This window comes from Hemiscyllium ocellatum, chromosome 45 (genome assembly GCF_020745735.1).
Source record: "Hemiscyllium ocellatum isolate sHemOce1 chromosome 45, sHemOce1.pat.X.cur, whole genome shotgun sequence".
Lineage (NCBI taxonomy): Eukaryota > Metazoa > Chordata > Chondrichthyes > Orectolobiformes > Hemiscylliidae > Hemiscyllium > Hemiscyllium ocellatum.
Genome location: NC_083445.1, coordinates 273521 through 294599, shown reverse-complemented (window position 1 = coordinate 294599; position 21079 = coordinate 273521). Strand labels below are relative to the sequence as shown.

General features: G+C 42.3%; 1 protein-coding gene across 1 annotated transcript in view; it reads right to left on the bottom strand.

Moving 5' to 3' along the window:
• Window positions 1-1931: 1931 nt before the first annotated feature.
• Window positions 1932-21079, bottom strand: part of odad3 (outer dynein arm docking complex subunit 3) — a 37852-nt gene continuing 18704 nt past the window's right edge. The window contains exons 7-13 of the mRNA XM_060855054.1: window positions 20230-20352; window positions 17713-17856; window positions 16479-16639; window positions 13319-13475; window positions 12840-12995; window positions 10394-10478; window positions 1932-2819 (exon numbers count right to left, since the gene is read on the bottom strand). Of these exons, the coding sequence (XP_060711037.1) occupies window positions 2635-2819; window positions 10394-10478; window positions 12840-12995; window positions 13319-13475; window positions 16479-16639; window positions 17713-17856; window positions 20230-20352 (1011 nt within the window). The 3' untranslated portion in view covers window positions 1932-2634. The remainder of the gene's footprint in view (window positions 2820-10393; window positions 10479-12839; window positions 12996-13318; window positions 13476-16478; window positions 16640-17712; window positions 17857-20229; window positions 20353-21079) is intronic.

The following is a 21079-nucleotide window of genomic DNA, read 5'->3' as shown; positions in this document are numbered from 1 at the left end:
TATAAAGGGGAATTACTATAGATGTTAGAGATTTGAAGTAAAAACAGGAAGTGCTGGAGAAATTCAGCAGATCTGGCAGTATCTGTGTGGAGAGAAATAGAGTTTATAGCATTTGAATGATGTGAGACATGGTGAGAAATTTTGGACATTGAGAAAATCAGGTAAGACATCACACAAGGACTTTCCAGATAGAAACTAGTTGCCAGGAATTTCTGACATAAAAGTCAGAGCAGTTACTTAGTAACACCCACTCGCCATTTGTTCCTCTGAATCTCCACCTTAGACCCTTAGAAACTTTCTAGGCTGGGATACACTACATCAAAGCCATTAGTGGGATTGATTCATAACGTTGCATGATGTTTTAAAGAGTGCTTCAGGCCTGGATATGTACTCACACAGTAGGTCAATGTGTAAGGCCTCCATTCCTGATGAAGGGCTTTTGCCTGAAATGTCGATTTTCCTGCTCCTCGGATGCTGCCTGACCTGCTGTGCTTTTCCAGCACCACTCTAATCTAGATTCTAGTTTCCAGCATCTGCAGTCCTCACTTTTGAGTAGTTGATTTTAGCCTCTCAACGTGTAAGGTTCACATAGAGCATTTTGTGATCACAGGTGTCTTTCACCTACTCTGTCTAGGTGTCTGTTTAATTGCCCTTCAAGATGGCAGAGATCACATGAAAGTGGAGCCCTTCCCTCATTTACTCTATCACTCAGGATGTGGGGCTGTCATTTTCATCTCCACGCTTTCTGGTTTGATGTTGATGGAAGGAGACAGCAGTTGCAGTGTGTAACAGACTCAGCTTCTCAATCTTGGTGACCTCTGAAATCTTCAAATCTCCTTCTTGGTTGCCCTCTCTGACAAACTTACCAGCTTTGGTCTTCCCAAGTTCCCACCAATCAACATTTATTTAAATGTTCCTTTCCCACTTTCATCTCTGAGCCCCAGACATTCCACACTGTGATGTCAGGCATGTTAGTGCACTATGGCACCATCAATAGTACTGCTGATTATTGATTCCCCCAAATCACTCTCCATACACAAATACATTACCCCTTCCCCTTCCATCCGGTATTATTTCCACCATACATTTTGAGTTGGCCTTCTTCAGAATTGTCACTCCTCATTCCAGCATGCTACCTCCAACCCCCACTATTGAGTTCCACAGCTTCTCTACCAGAACAGCAGTCTCGAGAAACCTTCCTTTGATAGTTTGTGGACAGATTCCCAGGATTGACCATGAGCCAATACCTTGACTAACTTGGATGGATAGTTCCAAATGATGACTGACCAGACTTCTGACTGCTGTCTGTGCAGTTCCCTGATTTACGTACAACTCCCCAATCTGGTTGCATTGGCCCTACAGGGCTGAACATGACCACTCCCTGGACAGTAATGTTATTTGACTGTCCCAAGTGACCAATTGACTGTGTTCATGCTCCTAGACTGACAGCAGACACTACTTTTGATTTACTGTGTTGGGACTCTCTGACTGGAGACTGGATCCTGACTTGAATGAGTTCTACTCATTCATTGAGATGTGTCGATTGGATGAAGCACATGCAGTCTGTTTGTCGAGGTGTAAGATCGATATAGCACTGTGCCATACAGCAATAGTCCAACCTCATGACTTTCAAAAACATTGACAGGTTGTTTGGCTTTGTGCTCACAGTAAATGGCAAGGCAAGACAGAAGGCCTGTGTATATTTCAGCTGTGGCCATGCAGCAACAAGGCAAGGCAGAGATTCTGAGAGCATCTAAGCAGGCACAAAGTCAGGTTTCATTTTGGAATCTGACTGGTTAAGTTGTATCATCAGCTGAATCTTCCACACAATTGTAAGCAATTTAAAGGACAAATCATCAATGTTTAAGCTCTGAGTCTAATTTAATCTGACCAAACATGGAAAATACAATTAAAAATGTTTTATCGGTTATAATTTAAAAGAAAGCTCTTGCACAGTTTACCAAGAAAAGCAGATTAGCATTCCAACTCTTACCATCTCTAACACCCCTGGTAAGAAAACCCAGGCACATGATATAAATGCAGGAAAAAGGCTGCAAAATCCTTTCTGATGTTACTTTCCGTAAAGAATGGGCACGATCAAATGTTTAAAAACTATGAAGCTTGTCTGCAGGCTGAACTGGAGTGTGCAGCAGGGCTGGCAGCTTTTACTGCATTAGCAGAACAACTCATTTACCTGGGGCTCCCGAGTTCCGTAGTTCAACAGCACTATGGTACAGTTACGTTAATCTACTATGTCCTCAATTACAGCTGGATTGTGGAGTGGAGGTGGGGTTTTGATTGGGATATTGAAGGGAGAGAGAGTGGAAGTTGCAGAGACACTGGCAATAATCTTCCAATCTTCTCTAGATTCAACAGTGGTGCTGGAAAACTGGAGACTTGCAAATATTTTGCCCTTGTTAAATAAAGATTGTAAAGATAGGCCCAGCAATTATAGACTAGTCAGTTTAACATCAGTAGTGAGGAAAACATATTTGGGATAGAATGAATAGTGACATGAAAGGATTTTTAACAAACATTTGTTTATATTTTACTGGTTATCTTACTATTAATTGCTATGATCTGTGTGCACAGATGCACAAGTCTAGTAGACAAAGAGAGTAGATTAAGAGTGCTTCAGTCTTGAACTGATTTGTGCTTTATTTTCTTCCTCTTCGGTCGAGTCTTCCTTTTGGTTTTCCAGTCAACAATCTGCTGTGATTGCTGTTTTAACACTGCTCTTGTGACAATGTCACCACTTTCATCACTGCTGTTGCCATCATCGTCGTCATCATCAATATCATCATCATCATCATCATCATCTGCAATCAGAAAACTTGGTTACACATCACTAAACAAGAAAGAATGCATGAAAAAGAAACTGATAGAAAAGTAAGGAGGCAGAGAAAGACGCACACACAGATATAATCTTTCTTCCATTCATTTACAGTATGGAAATGTTCCTGCTGACACTAGTAATGGAAGACAGAGAAACAGACTAGGTCAAAAAAACTGGAATTGGCTAGCATGCTAATTTTGCAATGCTGGTCAATGTTCAGGAATGTAGGAACAGGGGAATACCTGCCAGATTCCCCCAATTATGACCAACAAAGGCCCTTCGAAAGTTCAATAAGAACATACTAACAAGTGCTGTTGATTGTCTCGGGGTGAAGGAGTAGAGAGTGGGGACTGCTGATGCTGGAGATCAGAGTTGAAAACTGTGGTGCTGGAAAAGCACAGCAGGTCAGGCAGCATCTGGGGAAAGAGAATCAAAGTTTCAGGCATAAGCACTTCGAAATGTCGACTGTCCTGCTCCTTAGATGCTGCCTGACCTGCTGTGCTTTTCCAGCATCACACACTCGACTCTGTATCAGGGTAAAGGTGAGGTAGGGTGGAGGGGGAACATGGGTTACATGCTCTGTTGGAGCAGACCTGATGAAGGGAGCCAGTCATGACTATTCCAGGGAATTACCTTAGAGACATAAGCATTTAAATATTGCAAAGGAGGATGTAGTTCAAGACAAGCAGAGTGGGACAGCAAGGAACAGAGAGTTTAACCATAATTGTATATTGCTGAGTAAGGCTCATGAAGGGAATATGGGATAGGAGTTGGTTAGCTTTAGCTGATGCAGAACAATGCATATATTATAGGTTCAATTCCTGCACTGGTTGAGGTCACATGACAGCCCTGCCTTCTCAACCTCATCCCTCACCTGAGGCGCAGTGACTCTCATGTTAAACTAACCATCGGACCTCTCATTAAAGAGAGAGCAGCCTTATGGTCCTCTTGGGACTGTGGTAGCTTTATGATGCACGGAATAATAGCAAAAAAAACCCTAAAGTCTCTTTATCTGAATGCGTGAAGGATCCACAATAAGACTGATGAACAAGTGGCATAAACAGAGGTTTACATTAATTATGATTTTAGCGGTCTGGTTACAAGGTGTAATAAATAAACTGAGGGGGACAACATTTCAAAAAGACAGATGGAATGGCAAAGGAAGAGAGGTAACCATGACAGTAAAGAATGACATTATTGAAAAGGAATCCTTTCTTACAAATTACCCAAGTGGGATTAGAGAAGTTAGGTGCTTGTTTTTGATCAGATCAGACTTTTTCGATGCTGTCGACTTCTATGACTCCACGAAGTTGAATAAGTATAAATAAAAATCAGGAATAGCAAGAATCAGAAAAACACTGGTCAGAGTAGTTTATACTCACCTGTACCTTTGGACACAGCAGTAAACAAAAAATTATTGTAGCTTTTAATAAAGGCAGTCATGGAGAATTTTAATTTTCATATAGACTGGAACGATCAAATGGCAAAAGTAGTTTAGAAAATGAGTTTGTAGAATATTTTCGGGACAGTTTGCAGCATGTTGTGAATGGACTAGAAAAAAGTTACATTGGATCTAGTGTTGTGTAATGAGGAGTATTAATTAGTAATATCATAGAGGGAAATGGTGACATAGTGGTTATATCATTGGATTAGAAACCCAGCGATCTATAACAATACTCTGGGATATGCATTAAAATCCCACCAATGTAGATACTGAAATTTAAAATCCCACCCATATAGCTACTGAAATTTAAATTCCCACCAACGTAGTTAGTGAAATTTAAATTCTATGAATGAAACCTAGAATTGAAAGCTAATTTCCATTGTAGTGATCATGAAAGCATAATCAATTGTGATAAACCCATCAAATCCACTAATATACTTTAGTGAAGGAAATCTGCTATACTTATATGTTCTGGTCTACATGTGATTATAGATCCACAACATGGTTGACTCTGTAATAGCCTAAAAAAACTCAGTTGTATCAAACTGATATAAAGACTAAAATGAATCGAACGAACCACCTGGTATTACCAAAGCCAACAACAGCTAAATCAGCTCTGATGACGTGCAAATTCCTCCTTCCAAATATCTGGGGGACTATGCTAAATTGGGAGGGCTGTTGCGCAGTCTAGTGGGAAAGCAAATGCTTGACTGTAGAGAAACTCAACAAATTGTGCCTTATAGACAACAGCCCCGGGGCTTGCAGCACAATGGTAAACAGTTGGGCACGAGTTGAGAGTGTGGTTCTGGAAAAGCATAGCAGGTCAGGCACCATTCGAGGAGCAGGAAAATTGACATTTCGGGCAAAAGCCCTTCATCAGGAATGAGGCTGGGAGCCTCAGGAGTAGAGAGATAAATGGGAGGGGGGTTGGGGCTGAGGGGGAGGTAGCTGAGAGTGCAATAGATAGATGGAGGTGGGGGTAATGGTGATAGGTCGGAGAGGAGGGTGGAGCGGATAGGTGGGAAGGAAGATGGACAGGGAAGACAGGTCATGAGGGTGGTGCTGAGCTGGAAGGTTGGGATAAGGTTGGGGGAGAGGAAATGAGGAAACTGGTGAAATCTACATTGATGCCATGGGGGTGGAGTTTCTGAGGTGGAAGATGAGGCGTTCTTCCTCCAGGCATCAGATGGTTAGGGAGTGGCGGTGGAGGAGGCCCAGGACCTACATGTATTTGGCGGAATGGGAAGGGCAGTTGAAGTATTTGGCCACGGGGCGATGGGGTTGGTTGGTGCGGGTGTCCCGGAGGTGTTCTCTGGAGTGCTCTGCGAGTAGGTGTCCTGGCTCCCCAATGGGAAGCAGTCTGAAATACCATCTGGAGCTAATGCCATTTATTCAAAATACAACCTTAAACATTTAAAGTTTTCTTTCTGGTGAAACTCCGAGGTTTTGTTGTTATTGTGGAGAAATTCTTAATTTTTCTCACCATTACATACTACTTTTTCTCTAATGGCAGCAATGAACGGGGTCCCAGTGTTTGATTTAAAATATCATTCTTTATGGATTGCCGAGAAAGAGAAAGAATGCACAGAGACAATAAGGAGATATATCAGTGGCCCTGGGATTCAGGGGCCTCCACTCTCAATTTACTTGACGTGGTGTTCCTCTTCTGGCCTTACAGGAGGTGGAAGCAGCCTGCTCATTTATTTCTGCTAGCAACTAAGATGCATGTGGTAGTTGTCCTCATTGTGAAGATGCCTGTAGGGACATCAAGAAGTTGCTGTATGATTGCAGCATCTCTGTCATTTGGCCCTCTAGCAGAGTCGACCATGATCAGACGATCGGAAGTTCCTGAGGAGCAGTGCTTTAGTCCTCTTCTATGACATTCTCAACCCTTGGTTGATCTACTCATGCTCCTATTTCATCTGACCTTAGGAACATATAGAGCACAACTTACATCCTTTCCAAAGATCACCAGTGGTACTAACAGGTTAGTGCTGCACAATGTAATAAACATTCTGCACATTTTGTTCAACTGCTCCTGCACGCACTCTGTGCGCTGCCACATTTGGCTCTCCAATAAACTCACCACTCTCTTCCTGGAGATGCCCTGTATTTGTAGCCCTGGGCATTGGAGGTGCTCACAAGCTAGATGGATTCCTCCATTGTAAACCCTTGCCCCTACACTGCCTCAGAGAACACTGACTTGTGGGACTGCCAAAGTTGCCTATGGTTCTAGTTTCTGTTTCTGCACACTCGTGCCATGCTTTGCATCCAGTAACTGAATCGCTGATCATATGGAACTACGCTCTGCAATAAGAATATCTGCATTGGTGGATATGGTGGTGCCTCCTTGGTTTCTTGCTGATGATCTTTGCTGTTGGTTGAGAGGATCTCAATGGATGGATATCTTTATCTATGGGAGACAGAAGAAAAGATCAGAGCAATAGCACTGGAGAGAAGATGACTGTGCTTACTGATTGCAATGCTCTCTGTAATCAGCTTTTCCACAGTGTCCATTTTCACCAGAGATGACACCCAACTAGGCCACAATCCTGGCTATTTCCAATATCCCAATCTTCTCTAGATGTTATCACTTGGATCAAGGGGTCGCTTCTTTCCATTTGGGCTCTTTGCAGGGGCATTGTGACCCCATTTCTTCTGCAAAGGCAAAGTAGAGAAAGATAAGGCACTGATGTCCTGTACGTTTTATATTTCTGCTCCAAATTATTAATAGCTTCATGTCTCTGTAGTAATGGATCATCATAGCTGCACTATGGCTCTGTGTGCCATTCTGAGGAATCCATAAGTTTTCACTGGTACTCATTTTTGAGATTTTCAGGGGGAGCATACACTCTGGGATTCCTCAGCAGGTGATTTTGCTGCAGTGGGAATATCCTGAGAGTTGGAAATGGCACTCATCTTACCAGAGCACATGAGGTCATTGAATCATTTCCAGCACTGGTTCCAGGACTTCTTGGTGATACTTCACTCTGTTCATATTCCCAGCAATATCCTGCCATGCATGTTTTGGCCAAATGAGGGGATTCCTCCTGACACCTCCTCTAGGAAGCAGACCTCTCTTATGGCTTCTATCATAGTCTCAAGAACTGCATCGATGAAAGAAAGGACAGCCTAGCTCAATGTTCTAGGCCCCATACTAACAGAGAACATTTTGGAGATAACAGTAGGTTTAACAGCAGCCACAGTAATGTCTACCAGGATCTGTTTAAATCAGGCCCAACAATCTTCAGCTGCTTCCTCAATGACCTTCCCTCTCTCATAAGGTCAGAAGTGGGGATGTTTGCCAATGATTGCACAATATTCAGTACCATTCACGACTCCTCAGATACTGAAGCAGTCCATGTTCAAATGCAACAAGATCTGGACTATATCCAGGCTTGGATCAAGACGTGGCAAGTAATATTCATGCCACATAAATGCCAGACAATGACCATTACTAAAAAGAGACACTCTGACCATCGCCCCTTAACATTCAATGGTATTACCATCACTGAATCCCCCATTGTCAACATCCTTGGGATTACCATTCACCAGAAACTCAACTGGACTCACCACATAAACACAGTGGCCATAGGAACAGGTCAGAGACTAGGGATACTGCGGTGAGTAACTCACCCCTGACACCCCAAAGTCTATCCACCATCTATAAGGCACAAGTCAGGAGTGTGATTGAATACTCCCCACTCACCCAGACGGGGGCAGCTCCAACAACGCTTAAGAAGCTTGACACCATCCAGGACAAAGCAGCCCGTTTGATTGGCATCACATCGACAAAATTCAATCCCTCCACCACCGGCACTCAGTCGCAGCAGTGTGTACTATCGACAAAATACACTGCAGAAATTCACCAAAGATCTTTAAGTAGCACCTTCCAAACCCACAGCCACTTCCATTTAGAAGGACAAGGGCAGCAGATACATAGGAACACCATCCCCTGCAAGTTCCCCTCCAAGCTACTCACCATCCTGACTTGGAAATATACCATCATTCCCTCACAGTCATTGGGTCAAAATCCTGGAATTCCCTCCTGACCAGCATTGTGGGTCAATCCACAGCGAGTGGACTACAACAGTTCAAGAAGGCAGCTTCCCACCACCTTCTCAAGGGTAAATAGGGATGAAAATGTGTTGCTGGTTAAAGCACAGCAGGTTAGGCAGCATCCAAGGAATAGGAAATTCCACGTTTCGGGCATAAGCCCTTCATCAGGAATGAGGAGAGTGTGCCAAGCAGGCTAAAATAAAAGGTAGGGAGGAGGGAATTGAGGGAGGGGCGATGGAGATGTGATAGCTAGAAGGAGGTCAAGGTGAGGGTGATAGGCCGGAGTGGGGTGGGGGTGGAGAGGTCAGGAAGAAGATTGCAGGTTAGGAGGGCGGTGCTGAGTTGAGGGAACCGACTGAGACAAGATGGGGGGAGGGGAAATGAGGAAACTGGAGAAATCTGAGTTCATCCCTTGTGGTTGGAGGGTTCCCAGGCGGAAGATGAGGCGCTCCTCCTCCAGCCGTCGTGTTGTTATGTTCTGCCGGTGGAGGAGTCCAAGGACCTGCATGTCCTCGGTGGAGTGGGAGGGAGAGTTAAAGTGTTGAGCCACGGGGTGGTTGGGTTGGTTGGTCCGGGCGTCCCTGAGGGATGGGCTATCAATGTTGGCCAGCCAGCGACCCTCATGTCCCACACATGAACTTTTTATGAAAAACTCTCACTCCCATGGCCTCTAATTGGATGATCAATCTGTCTCCATATCGATATATCACAGTTTAAAGTCTGGTTGAAGATTTGTAGCTCGGGTGTCCGTTGTTGTGGTTCTGTTCGCCGAGCTGGAAGTTTTTGCTGCAAATGTTTCGTTCCCTGGCTAGGGAACATCATCAGTGCTATTGGAGCCTCCTGTGAAGCGCTGCTTTGATGTTTCTTCCGGTATTTATAGTGGTTTGTTCTTGCCGCTTCCGGGTGTCAGTTTCAGCTGTAGTAGTTTGTATGTGGGGTCCAGGTTGATGTGTCTGTTGATGGATCTTCTTGCTGTTTCCGGGTGTCAGTTTCAGCTGTAGTGGTTTGTATATGGGGTCCAGGTCTATGTGTCTGTTAATGGAGTTTGTGGATGAATGCCATGCCTCTAGGAATTCCCTGGCTGTTCTCTGTCTGGCTTGTCCTATGATGGTAGTGTTTTCCCAGTCAAATTTATGTTCCTGGTTGTCTGAGTGTATGGCTACTAGGGATAGCTGGTCGTGTCGTTTTGTCGCTAGCCACAGACAGAGAACAGCCAGGGAATTCCTAGAGGCATGGCATTCATCCACAAACTCCATTAACAGACACATAGACCTGGACCCCATATACAAACCACTACAGCTGAAACTGACACCCGGAAACGGCAAGAAGATCCATCAACAGACACATCAACCTGGACCCCACATACAAACTACTACAGCTGAAACTGACACCCGGAAGCGGCAAGAACAAACCACTATAAATACCGGAAGAAACATCAAAGCAGCGCTTCACAGGAGGTTCCAATAGCACTGATGATGTTCCCTAGCCAGGGAACGAAACGTTTGCAGCAAAAACTTCCAGCTCGGCGAACAGAACCACAACATATATCACAGTACCAGTCATCAGCGCAGATATTATGCATCATGTTGTGTTTTCCCCTGGATCAGGTTTGTGATCCGGAAACAGAACTTATTTGTATGTATTGACCTTTCTGTGAAACTTCAGCCTTAGGTGTCAGATATTACAGAATTACTTACCAGCTTTTCCAAAGTTACGAATTAGAAAGCACTGTTGCAGCTGATGCTCACATGGTACAGTTGTGAAGAAGACAGACAGTGAAGAATTTGCTCCAAGTTTTGCTGTGATCTATCTTCAGTGACTAATTGACATGATTTGAGGGAGGATCACACATATCCAGACCCCACATGACAATGCAAGTCATGAGTTATTTCATTTTCTAAGTTTGTATTCTGCTTTACTGCCTTTAGTTATGAACTGTTTCATAAAGAATAAAGTTGGTAATAAAAACAACACAGATTACAACTGGAGCTGCAGCTTTATGAAGTCGACAGAGTAAACTTTGTGATGAAGGAGAATCAAATGTAGTTCCTCACCATCATATGTATCGGGTTTTTGGGCTGTGGGAAGCTTCACTCTCATGTTGTAAGGTGGAAGTTTGCCTTCCACGCTGGCATGGAACTGAAACACAAGCAAAAAGATAGTTCACGAATATATTTCCACAGGAGAATGGAGATTTGCAACACGTACTTTTGGGATCCCCCGGTAATGTGGGACTCGTACAGAATTGAGTTTGAGGTCCTGTAAAGAAAATTTTGAGAGCTCAGTCGAAATTTGAAAAGCAGGGCTCTTTAGGTTTATAATCTCAAGATTATCCCATGTGCTAGTAGGGCTTGAAATATGAACAAAACACAGTTGAATATGTGACTAAAGAGCTGGAGCCAGAAAGAAGGTTTCAGATATTTGGATCATTTTAATCTCTTCCAGGGAAGAGGGACCTGTACTTGTACCTAAATTGGAGGGGTATTGGGTGGATGAAAAATATTAGGTTAGATAAATTCCCAGGACCTGATTGGATCCTACCCCAGAATACTGAGGGAGACTTCTGGGGTATTGACAGAAATCTTTGTAATCTCTTTAGCCACAGTTGAAGTCCCAGAAGACTGTTTTTCTTTTGTTTAAGAAGGCAACAGGGATAATCCAGGAAATTATCAGCCAGTGAACCTTACAACTGTGGTAAGAAAATTACTGGAGAGGATTCTTAGGGACAGGATTTACTCACATTTGGTAAAGATTGGACTTATTATGAGAAGTCAGCACGGCTTTGTGTGGGGGAGGTTTTGTCCTGCAAATTTGATTTGAATTTTTCAAGGAAGTGACAAAGATAATTGATGGTAGGGCAGTGGATGTTGTCTACATGGACTTCATTAAACTATTTGGCAAAGCTCTCATGGCAAGATTAAGTCACCTGGGATCCATGATGTGTTGGTAAATTGGATACAAAATTGGTCATTGAAGACAGAGGGTGGTTGTGGAGGGTTTTTTTTTCTGATTGAAAGTCTTTGACCAGTGGTATTTCACAAGAATCAATGCTGAGACCTTTGTTATTTAGAATTTATATAAATGATTTGGATGAAAATGTATGTGGTCTGATTCATACTTTTGCAGCATACACAAAATTAGTGGAGCTGTGGGTAGTGAGAAAGATTGTCAAGCATAAAACAGGATGTGGATCAGTTGAAAAGTTGGGTGGAGAAATGGCAGATGAAGTTTAATCCAGACAAATGTAAGGTTATGCATTTTGGGAGGTCAAATGCAAGAGGAAAGGATATAGTAAATGGCAAAATCCTTAGAAGCATTGATTTACAGAAAGATCTTGGGTGCAAATCCATCACTCTCTGAAAGTGGTAACATAAGTGGATAAGATGGTAAAGAAAGTGTGGGGTATGCATAACTTCATTGTATTGATTATAAAAGTTGACAAGTCATATTCGGTTCTGATTGCCACACTCCAGGAAGGACGTGGAGACTCTGGAGAGGATGCAAAATAGTTAACTGGGACGTTGCCTGGTTTGGAGTGTGTTAGCTGTAAAGGAGATGCATATTAGAAGTATAAAGGAGAGGTGTTTTAATTATAAAGGAGAGGTATATTAGAGGTATAAAGAGAAGTATATTAGAGGTATAAAGGAGAGGTGTATTAGTGATAAGGGCGAGGTTGAATAAATTTGGATAATTTGTTTTCACTATAGCATCAGAGGCTGAGGGGCAACCTCATAGAAATACACTAAAATTTTCAGTATCCGGCACCTTGGGATCATGAGTGTGCCTATTGATTAAGTGGTCCAGATAATCAAGAGGTCCACGTAATCAATGTAAAAGCACATCCCAAGTAATAGAAATGGAATGTGGGAGTGTACACATCACTGTTATACTTTATTTACAGCAGAAATTACTTAAATAATAACGCAACTTTACCTTAAATTAAACTTAGTGGCAGAAAACCGTCAAATAGCTACTTGGACATAGCAGTAGATTGCGGACTTTGAGGAGAAATTGACTCAAAATTGAATCAACGGTTGATATTTTATATATGAACAGGCAGGGAATAAAGGGATGCAGATCATGTTCAGGTAAGTGGGATTAGTTTAGTTTGGTATCACGGTTGGCACAGACATAGTGGGCTCACAGTCCTGTTCCTGTGCAGTAATGTTCTATATTCCTCCACTTCCCACCTTGCAAACTGGGGTTGCCATTTAAAACCAAATAACTAGAGGATAAAAAAAGCTACATGAAAATAAATACATAGAGGCTGGTATCTGGTAATCAAGTCACCCTTTACCTATACATGCATTGCATGGACTCTGACCAGCTAGCTCAGAGTCAGACCCTAGTGCGAGGGCACGCTCTGAATCTCCTGTTTACACCTGTCAGCCAGGACTCCCTTATTGGTCCAGGTTAACAACCCTAATCAGGGATTGCATACTCAACAAGATCCACCAGGTCCTTGTTCTAATCACTACACTGCACAATGGGTTATCTCACCTCATCATCCTCGATCAATTGCAATGTCTTCTTCATGTCAATTCCTTTAAGATTTCGATAAAGTTTAAGAAGTTTGTCCTCTGTTAATGACAATAAGTCCAATACATACTCATCTGATGTGGGGCTCAGTACCACAGCTGGAATATTGCCCTTTGACTGAATAATTCAAACACAAACAAGTTATGTGAAAATCACTGAGAGCCCAGCATTAATGTAGCATCTTTCAATATTGAATATGTCATACATTTTATAAAATACATCATGTGAAGAAACTTTAATCCAATATATTATCAACATTGTAAAGTAATGAAACAGAAGAGCTTTTACCACCAGTAATATCAGTAATAGCAAACAGGGTCTCATCCCAACTAACCTATGGGTGATGGAAAAATTCCATGCAATACTCTGGAGCTGATCAAGTTACTCACTGGAATAAAATCTCTGGAATTAGTTTTTTTGTGTGTGTGGCGATTACTTACAATTTGCACATGCTTCAATTTCTCGTAGATATGTTCCACGCCTGCTTTAATGGACATGGTGATATGGCTGACATATTCAAGGTACTCCATTAACTTATCTCGTCGATTCTCCTCATTGTTCAGGTGAGTTTGTAGCTCCATTAACAATTTTTGCTCACTATGTTAAAGACACCAGGGAAAGCAGACAAGTCAGATTTAAAGCAATAATGAATGAACAGAGTGCTCAGTATGAATGGGAGTATGAATTCAAACATACAAGTAGCACACATGCAGGTACATGGTTTCATTTCACAGCAAAAAGACTGAGAACACCAGACTTTGCATAAGTATAGAAAACAAGAAAGAAAAGAATGAAAGTAAGTGGAAAGAAAGGACAAAGTATGAAAAGAAAAGGTAGGCAGGTCAAGAGAGAACATTGAGACAAAAATGCAAAAAGCAGAAAATAATACAGAACAGAAGGAGGCCACACGACCAATCATGTCTATGCCAGCTCTTTGAGAGAGTTATCTCAAAGTTTGGGAGAAGATTTGTAGCTCGGGTGCTCATTGTTGTGGTTCTGTTCGCCGAGCTGGGAGTTTTTGTTGCAAACGTTTCGTCCCCTGTCTAGGTGACATCCTCAGTGCTTGGGAGCCTCCTGTGAAGCGCTTCTGTCATGTTTCCTTCGGCATTTATAATGGCTTGTCTCTGCCGCTTCCGGTTGTCAGTTGCTGTCCGCTGCAGTGGCCGGTATATTGGGTCCAGGTCAATGTGTTTGTTGATAGAATCAGTGGATGAGTGCCATGCATCTAGGAATTCCCTGGCTGTTCTCTGAAATTTCATCAACAGATGCCTAAGGGAAAGACAACGGAACGAGGATATGCCACAACCCAAAGGACTAGCCACAATACCATACATCAGGAGCATTTACGAACTGACAGCCAGACTGCTGCCACTACTAGGACTCATAACAGCACACAAACCAACAGCCACTCTCAGACAACAACTCACCAGGACAAAGGACCCGATACCCAACATGAGCAAAACCAATGTAGTGTACAAAATCCCATGCAAGGACTGCACAAAACACTACATAGGACAAACAGGAAGACAGCTAACAACCCGCATCCACGAACACCAACTAGCCACGAAACGACATGACCAGCTATCCTTAGTAGCCACACACACAGACGACAAACAACATGAATTCAACTGGGACAACACTACTATTATAGCGCAGGCCAAACAGAGAACAGCCAGGGAATTCCTAGAGGCATGGCACTCATCCACTGATTCTATCAACAAACACATCGACCTGGACCCAATATACCAGCCACTGCAGCAGACAGCAACTGACAACCGGAAGCGGCAGAGACAAGCCATTATAAATGCCGAAGGAAACATGACAGAAGCGCTTCACAGGAGGCTCCCAAGCACTGAGGATGTCACCTAGAAAGGGGATGAAACATTTGCAACAAAAACTCCCAGCTCGACGAACAGAACCACAACAGAGTTATCTCATTCAAATCCATTCCCTGTTACATTCTTCAAACCCATGTTTGAGAAGTAATTGAAAGACAAAATGAGAAATAAACAAGTACCAAAAATGATTAAAAGTATAATAGAATGGGAGATCAGAAAAGAATACAAACATTTCATATTGAAGTATGATGTGGAATGGGAAAGGAGAGAGTTATAGAAGGAAAGAGAAAAAAAGCTTTTTATACACTTCAATGAACAAACAGAAATGAAAAGAATAAAAGTATGACTTCACCTATCTCTGCAGATGGATTACTTAATGGTTGATCATGCACTGCTTCATTTTTAGGTTGCTCTGGAGATAACCATATTTAGTAGTGACACAGACATAAATGGCACCAAGGCTTTTAAAAATTATTTGATCATGGGATGTGCACATCCCTGAATAGGGCAACATTTATTACTGATTCCCCATTGCCTTTAATAATGTGGTGAGATACTTTCTTGAACTGCTGCAGTCCTTGGGGTATAGGTGCACCGACAGTGCTTTTGGAAGGGATTACTCCAGATTACTGGCCGTATTATCCTCTACCTTCTTTAGGTTGTTGAGTGAGATCTTTGCCAAAACTTCTGAATGTTTCCTTGTAAGACAACTTTTGTACTAGAAATCAGCCTAATGAACCTTTGTCCTTTTCTCTTGATGCTTTTCGATAATGGAATTCTCAGAGTGCACACGGAACGAGAACTGTGCATATCCAATGTCAAAATGAATTTTCAGAACTATTTATAAAATTCAATGCTATTTGTTTTGAATGGTTTCATCAATCTAAACCACTATTTTCCTAGAATGATAGAATTCCTACATTGTGGAAGCAGGCCATTCAGTCCAATGAGTCCACCCCACCCTTCCAAAGAGCATCCCACCCAGACCCACCCTATTCCTGTAACCCTGCATTTCCCATGGCTGATCCACTTGACCCACATATCCCTAGACACTATGGGCGATAAATCATGGCCAATCAACCTAACCTGCATATCTTTGGACTTAGATTTAGTTATTTTAAATGACTATTCTTTCTTCATACATATACTTCTGTGTCTGAAATATGAGCTCGACCAGACCAAGCTAAACTGAAACCGGTTGATATTGTGGATGCTGAAAGTCTGAAATAAAATTAGAAAGTGCTGGAGACATTCAGCAAATCTGGCAGCATCCGCGGAAAGAGAAACAGTTAATGTTCAGAATGCAGTAAGACTCAGTTCTCCAAGAATCATACTGGACTCAAAATGTTAGCTCTGTTTTTCTCTCCAGAGAGACTGATTCATACTTGAAACAAACAAAGTTCGTAATTAATTAAAAACACTGTTCCTTTGTCTGCAATATTCATTTTATTTGAAACTCCTCCTTTAAATCTGAAACTGACCGACTGTCTCTCATGCTCTGAACATGCTTGGATTGAAACATCTTAAATTGAACTGACCTAGCTTAACTCCTGATGTTAACCACTTGAGAGGTCACTTAAAGCAGAAAGGATTAAACATAAATCATGTATCAGTGGATGTTTTCTAGCTTTATAGAATGTGTCTGTTACATAGACTGCAAGTCCAAGAAACAAAGTTATTTGGGGTTACCTCAGTCACAAGACCTAGGGTGTGGAAAACAGAGCTGTCATCTAGATACACGGTCAGGGAATATTCTTCCTACCTGGAGAGCTTTGTTTCACCAGAATATTTCAGATGGTCATATTCTGCCTGCAGTACCTCTTTCTCCACCCTCAGCTGCACCATCTGCTTCTCATTCTCCAGTTCCAACTCCTCTAAATGCTTCAAGGTCTCTTCCTGCATCACAAAGCGTTTCACTACATTCTGCAACAAAAAGCAAGACATAAGCTTATACCAGAAAATCACAGAATCATAAAATCCCTACAGTGTGGAAACAGGCCCTTCAGCACAACAAGTCCACACTGACCACCTGAACAGTAACCCACGCAGACCCATTCCCCTACCCTACTATTGTATATTACCCCTGGCTTATGCACCCAACCTACACATCCCTGAACCCTATGGAAATTTAGCATGGCCACTTCACCTAACCTCCACATCTTTGGATTGTGGGAGGAAACCAGACCACCTGGAGGAAACCCACGCAGACACGGGGAGAACACACAAACTCCACACAGACTGACAGTCGCCCGAGGCTGGAATCAAACCCGATTCTCTGGTGCTGTGAAGCAGCAGTGCTAATCACTGAGCCACTGTGCCAGCCATGCAAACTCCACACAGACAGCTACCCGAAGCTGGAATTGAACCCGGATTCAATTCAATTAAATCCAAATGACCCACACATTTCAAATTATTAAACTACTCAGCATCACATTCTATTGCAGCATTTTTCTATTTTATGCTTATGGATTTATTTATTGTATGATTCCACAGTTCAGACTATTCGGGTAAAGGAGCCCGAGATCATTTTCACTTGCACATTTAGCTACAGTTCTTCTGCAGTGTGTCTAGAAATTGAATGGAGAAGCTTATTCATTTTATTTCAATAATTTATTTTAACCTCAACCTCAGAAAGTGGCAGAATAACATGATATTATCATCTTAGGCTCAATCTAACACGCAATTACTTAAACAGTATTGAAAACACGTAGCAGTAACCTAAGATATATAATTAAACATTTGCAATGAACAAGGACAAAATAATTTTCTTAAATCAATCACCTTTTAATTTTCTTATAGCATTCAGGAGCTGACCAACCAAAATCTCAAATCATCCTCGATGTGCCTTTTGCTGAGTACATTTAAAAGTAATTAGACAGGAAGGAACACTACACACAGAATGCACTTCCCTTACACACAGGCTGGGCCTTGGTATCTAGACACGAGTGACAGCTGCAGGAATCTTTAAACCACATTTCTCCCTGAACACCCCTCACCTGTATATCGCTAACACCAGTCACAGTTTTGATCCATAAGACAGATTCTTCAAATACGTTGATGGCCCTTTCCTCGGCTCCAGTTTCTTGTGTTGCAGGTCGCTCAAAGTGCAGCTCATCAGAGTGAGCACCTGTTCGCATTGCCTGAAAAAGTCAATCATAAAAACAGTTTAATTACTCAGACATTTGTTAAATTCTCCAATAATGCAAACTTCTGGTGATATTTCACAAGGTAAAGATTGTGAAATAATAATAGCTTCACCAAGAGCTACAATTACTATCAGTACTGCAAAGGGCAAGATTTTTGGATTTTGGGATGATCTTTTCTCAACTGAGTCAATAATGAAGTTCAGCAAAACATGATTCCTTATCTGCTATGGTCTGTTTCCAGGATAATGAAAGTGATTGTATACAACCCCACAGGCCCTGGCTCAAGGTGAATGAAGTTGCCTTATTGAGCAACAAGAGACAGAGTAGTAGTTGAAGGGAGTTTCTCGAAATGGAGAAAGGTGACCAGTGGTGTTCCGCAGGGGTCAGTGCTGGGGCCACTGTTGTTTGTGATATACATAAATGATCTAGAAGAGGGCACATTTGGTATGATCAACAAGTTTGCAGATGAAATGAAGATTGGTGGAGTGGCAGAAAGCATAAGGGACATCAGAGAATACAGGAGGATATAGATAGACTGGAGAGTTGGGCGGAAAAGTGGCAGATGGATTTCAATCCAGACAAATGTGAAGTGATGCATTTTGGGAAGTCTAATTCTAGAGCGAATTATACAATGAATGGAAGAACCTTGGGAAAAGTTGATGGGCAGCGAGATCTGGGAGTGCAGGTCCATTGTACCCTGAAGGTTGCTGCACAGGTGGACAGAGTGGTCAAGGAGGCATATAGCATGCTTGCCTTCACTGGACGGGGTATTGAGTATAAGAGCTGTCAAGTCATGTTAAAATTGTACAAGACATTGGTTTGATCGCATTTAGAATAGTGTGTACAGTTCTGGGTACCACATTACCAATAGGATGTGGACGCTTTGGAGAGGGTGCAGAGAAGGTTTACGAGGATGTTGCCTGATATGGAAGGTGCTAGCTATGAAGAGAGGTTGAGTAGGTTAGGTTTATTTTCACTAGAGAAAAGGAAATTGGAGGGGACCTGACTGAGGTTTACAAACTCAAGAAGGGTATAGACAGGGTGGATAGAGACAAGCTTTTTTCCAGGGTGAAGGATTCAATAACGAGAGGTCACATTTTCAAGGTGAGAGGTGGAAAGGTTAAGGGCGATACACACGGCAAGTACTTCACACAGAGGGTGGTGGGCATTTGGAACGCGTTGCCAACAGAGCTGGTAGAGGCAGGCATAGTAGATTAATTTAAGATGCGTCTGGACATATGCATGAGTAGGTGGGGGGCAGAGGGATACAGATGCATAGGAATTGACTGACAAGTTTAGATAGTACATTTGGATCAGCTCAGGCTTAGAGGGCTGAAGGGCCTGTTCCTGGGCTGTAAATTTTCTTTGTTCTTTGTTCTTCTTTATTTGTGGAGGATTTATTCAGTATTGCGGCAAATACCTTAAGTTCAGAACCATGTCCCGGCTAAGCTGGGAATGGAGGAGTTCACCAAAGAATGTTTGGATTCAAGCATGCTCATATTAATACATTTATACAGTAGGATAGCAGCAATATACTATTCACTCTATTGAGATTCTTGCTCCGTTCAATTGGATCATGGCTGCTCATCTACCGCAAGACACATTCCTGTGCCTGCTACATATCCCTTGTCATTATTCCTATCCAGAAGTCGATTTCTGTCTTGACCCTGCTCAACAATTGAGCTTCTGGTGTAGAGACTTCCAAAACATCACTACTTTCTCAGCGAGTAAATTCCTCTTTATCTCAGTTTTAAATGGCCTACCCTTATTCTAAGATTATATCCCCTGGTTTGGGATTACCTGCAGTGTTCCCTCTAATTTTCTTTCCAGCTATGTGGGTTTCCAGGAACCCGGCACAGCAGCAACTTCAAAAACTGCAAGTCAATGCCACATTCAGTCTGCAGGACCACAAAGCTGCACAGCTTAAAGGAAATATTGACCACCAGCCAAGGAAAATATTCTACCTATATCTGTATTGTAAAGATTATGTAAGTTTCAATGACATCACCTGTCATCCTTCACAACTCTAAAGTTGACAGGCCCAGTTTTCTCAATGTCTCCTCATAAAATAAACCTTCACTGAATTACTCTGGTGACCTGCATTGAACCCCCTTTATAACATCTATATCCTTCCATAGATAAGGAGACCAAAACTGTACACCATACTCCACGTGCAGTCTAACCAAGCCTGTACACATTTACCCCAAGACAAACTTTAGTCCTGTGCTCAAATACCTTTGCAATGAAGATCAACGTACTATTTGCCTTTCTAATTGCTAGCAGACCTGCATGTTAACTTTTAGTGAATTATGAATAAGGACAGCTGGGTCACTTTGAAATTAAAGACTCATTCTATATAATTTTTACCCGTCTTTCTGCACGTTCTGCTTGTGTTCTCTTCTCCTCAGCCATCTTCTTGTACTCAGTGAGAATCCTTTCCCGTTCCCGTCTTTCCTTGTGCATAACCTCCTCGTGCTGCTGAAGTTCTGTCTGCTCAGTGAAATCACACAAGTATCAGAAACCATCAAGTCCACTAAAATACAGGAGGTGGTGTGCAGCACCATCACTGAAATGGTATGCTGGATCTTTAGTGTCACTGTACAGATACAAAAAAAGTCACCTCTAAAATAAACTTAGGATTAAAAGAAACAAAAGCAGAGAACGCTGGAGTAACTCAGCAGAACTGGTAGTTTCTGTGGAGAAAAAGAAAATCAGTTACTGTTTCAAGTCCAGTATGACGTCTTAAGAACTGGAAGAAATTCTGGGTAGGGTGTTGGCAGGGGCAGTGTCAGGTCCCCAGAGTAAAGAGGGATATTGTGTTCTGTGGTTCTGGGGGGAGGAGAGGGGTTATTGCCTCAGGGTCTGGTGGGTGTAAGGAGTTGGGGAAGATATAGTTCAGGATGTGTGAGGTAGTCAGGGGTCAGTTTAGTAGTTATTTATGTGCTAGACAAGATATTTAATAGTCTAACTCTTCCTGAGGAAACACCCACTTAGCTTCATTGGAATCCTCCAAATTCTCTGACTTAAATGGATACTTTCAGAGGTTTGTATGCGCAGGGGCATTGCACGTTTGATTTTCCTGGGCAATCCCTTCAGAATCTGCTATGATGGAAATATTATACAGTGCCCATGTGTTACCACACGGGGTAAATACCTCTGTTATTTTAAAGCAGCCACGCAGAAAAAGTTCACCTCACACCATAATCTGTTAAAATTT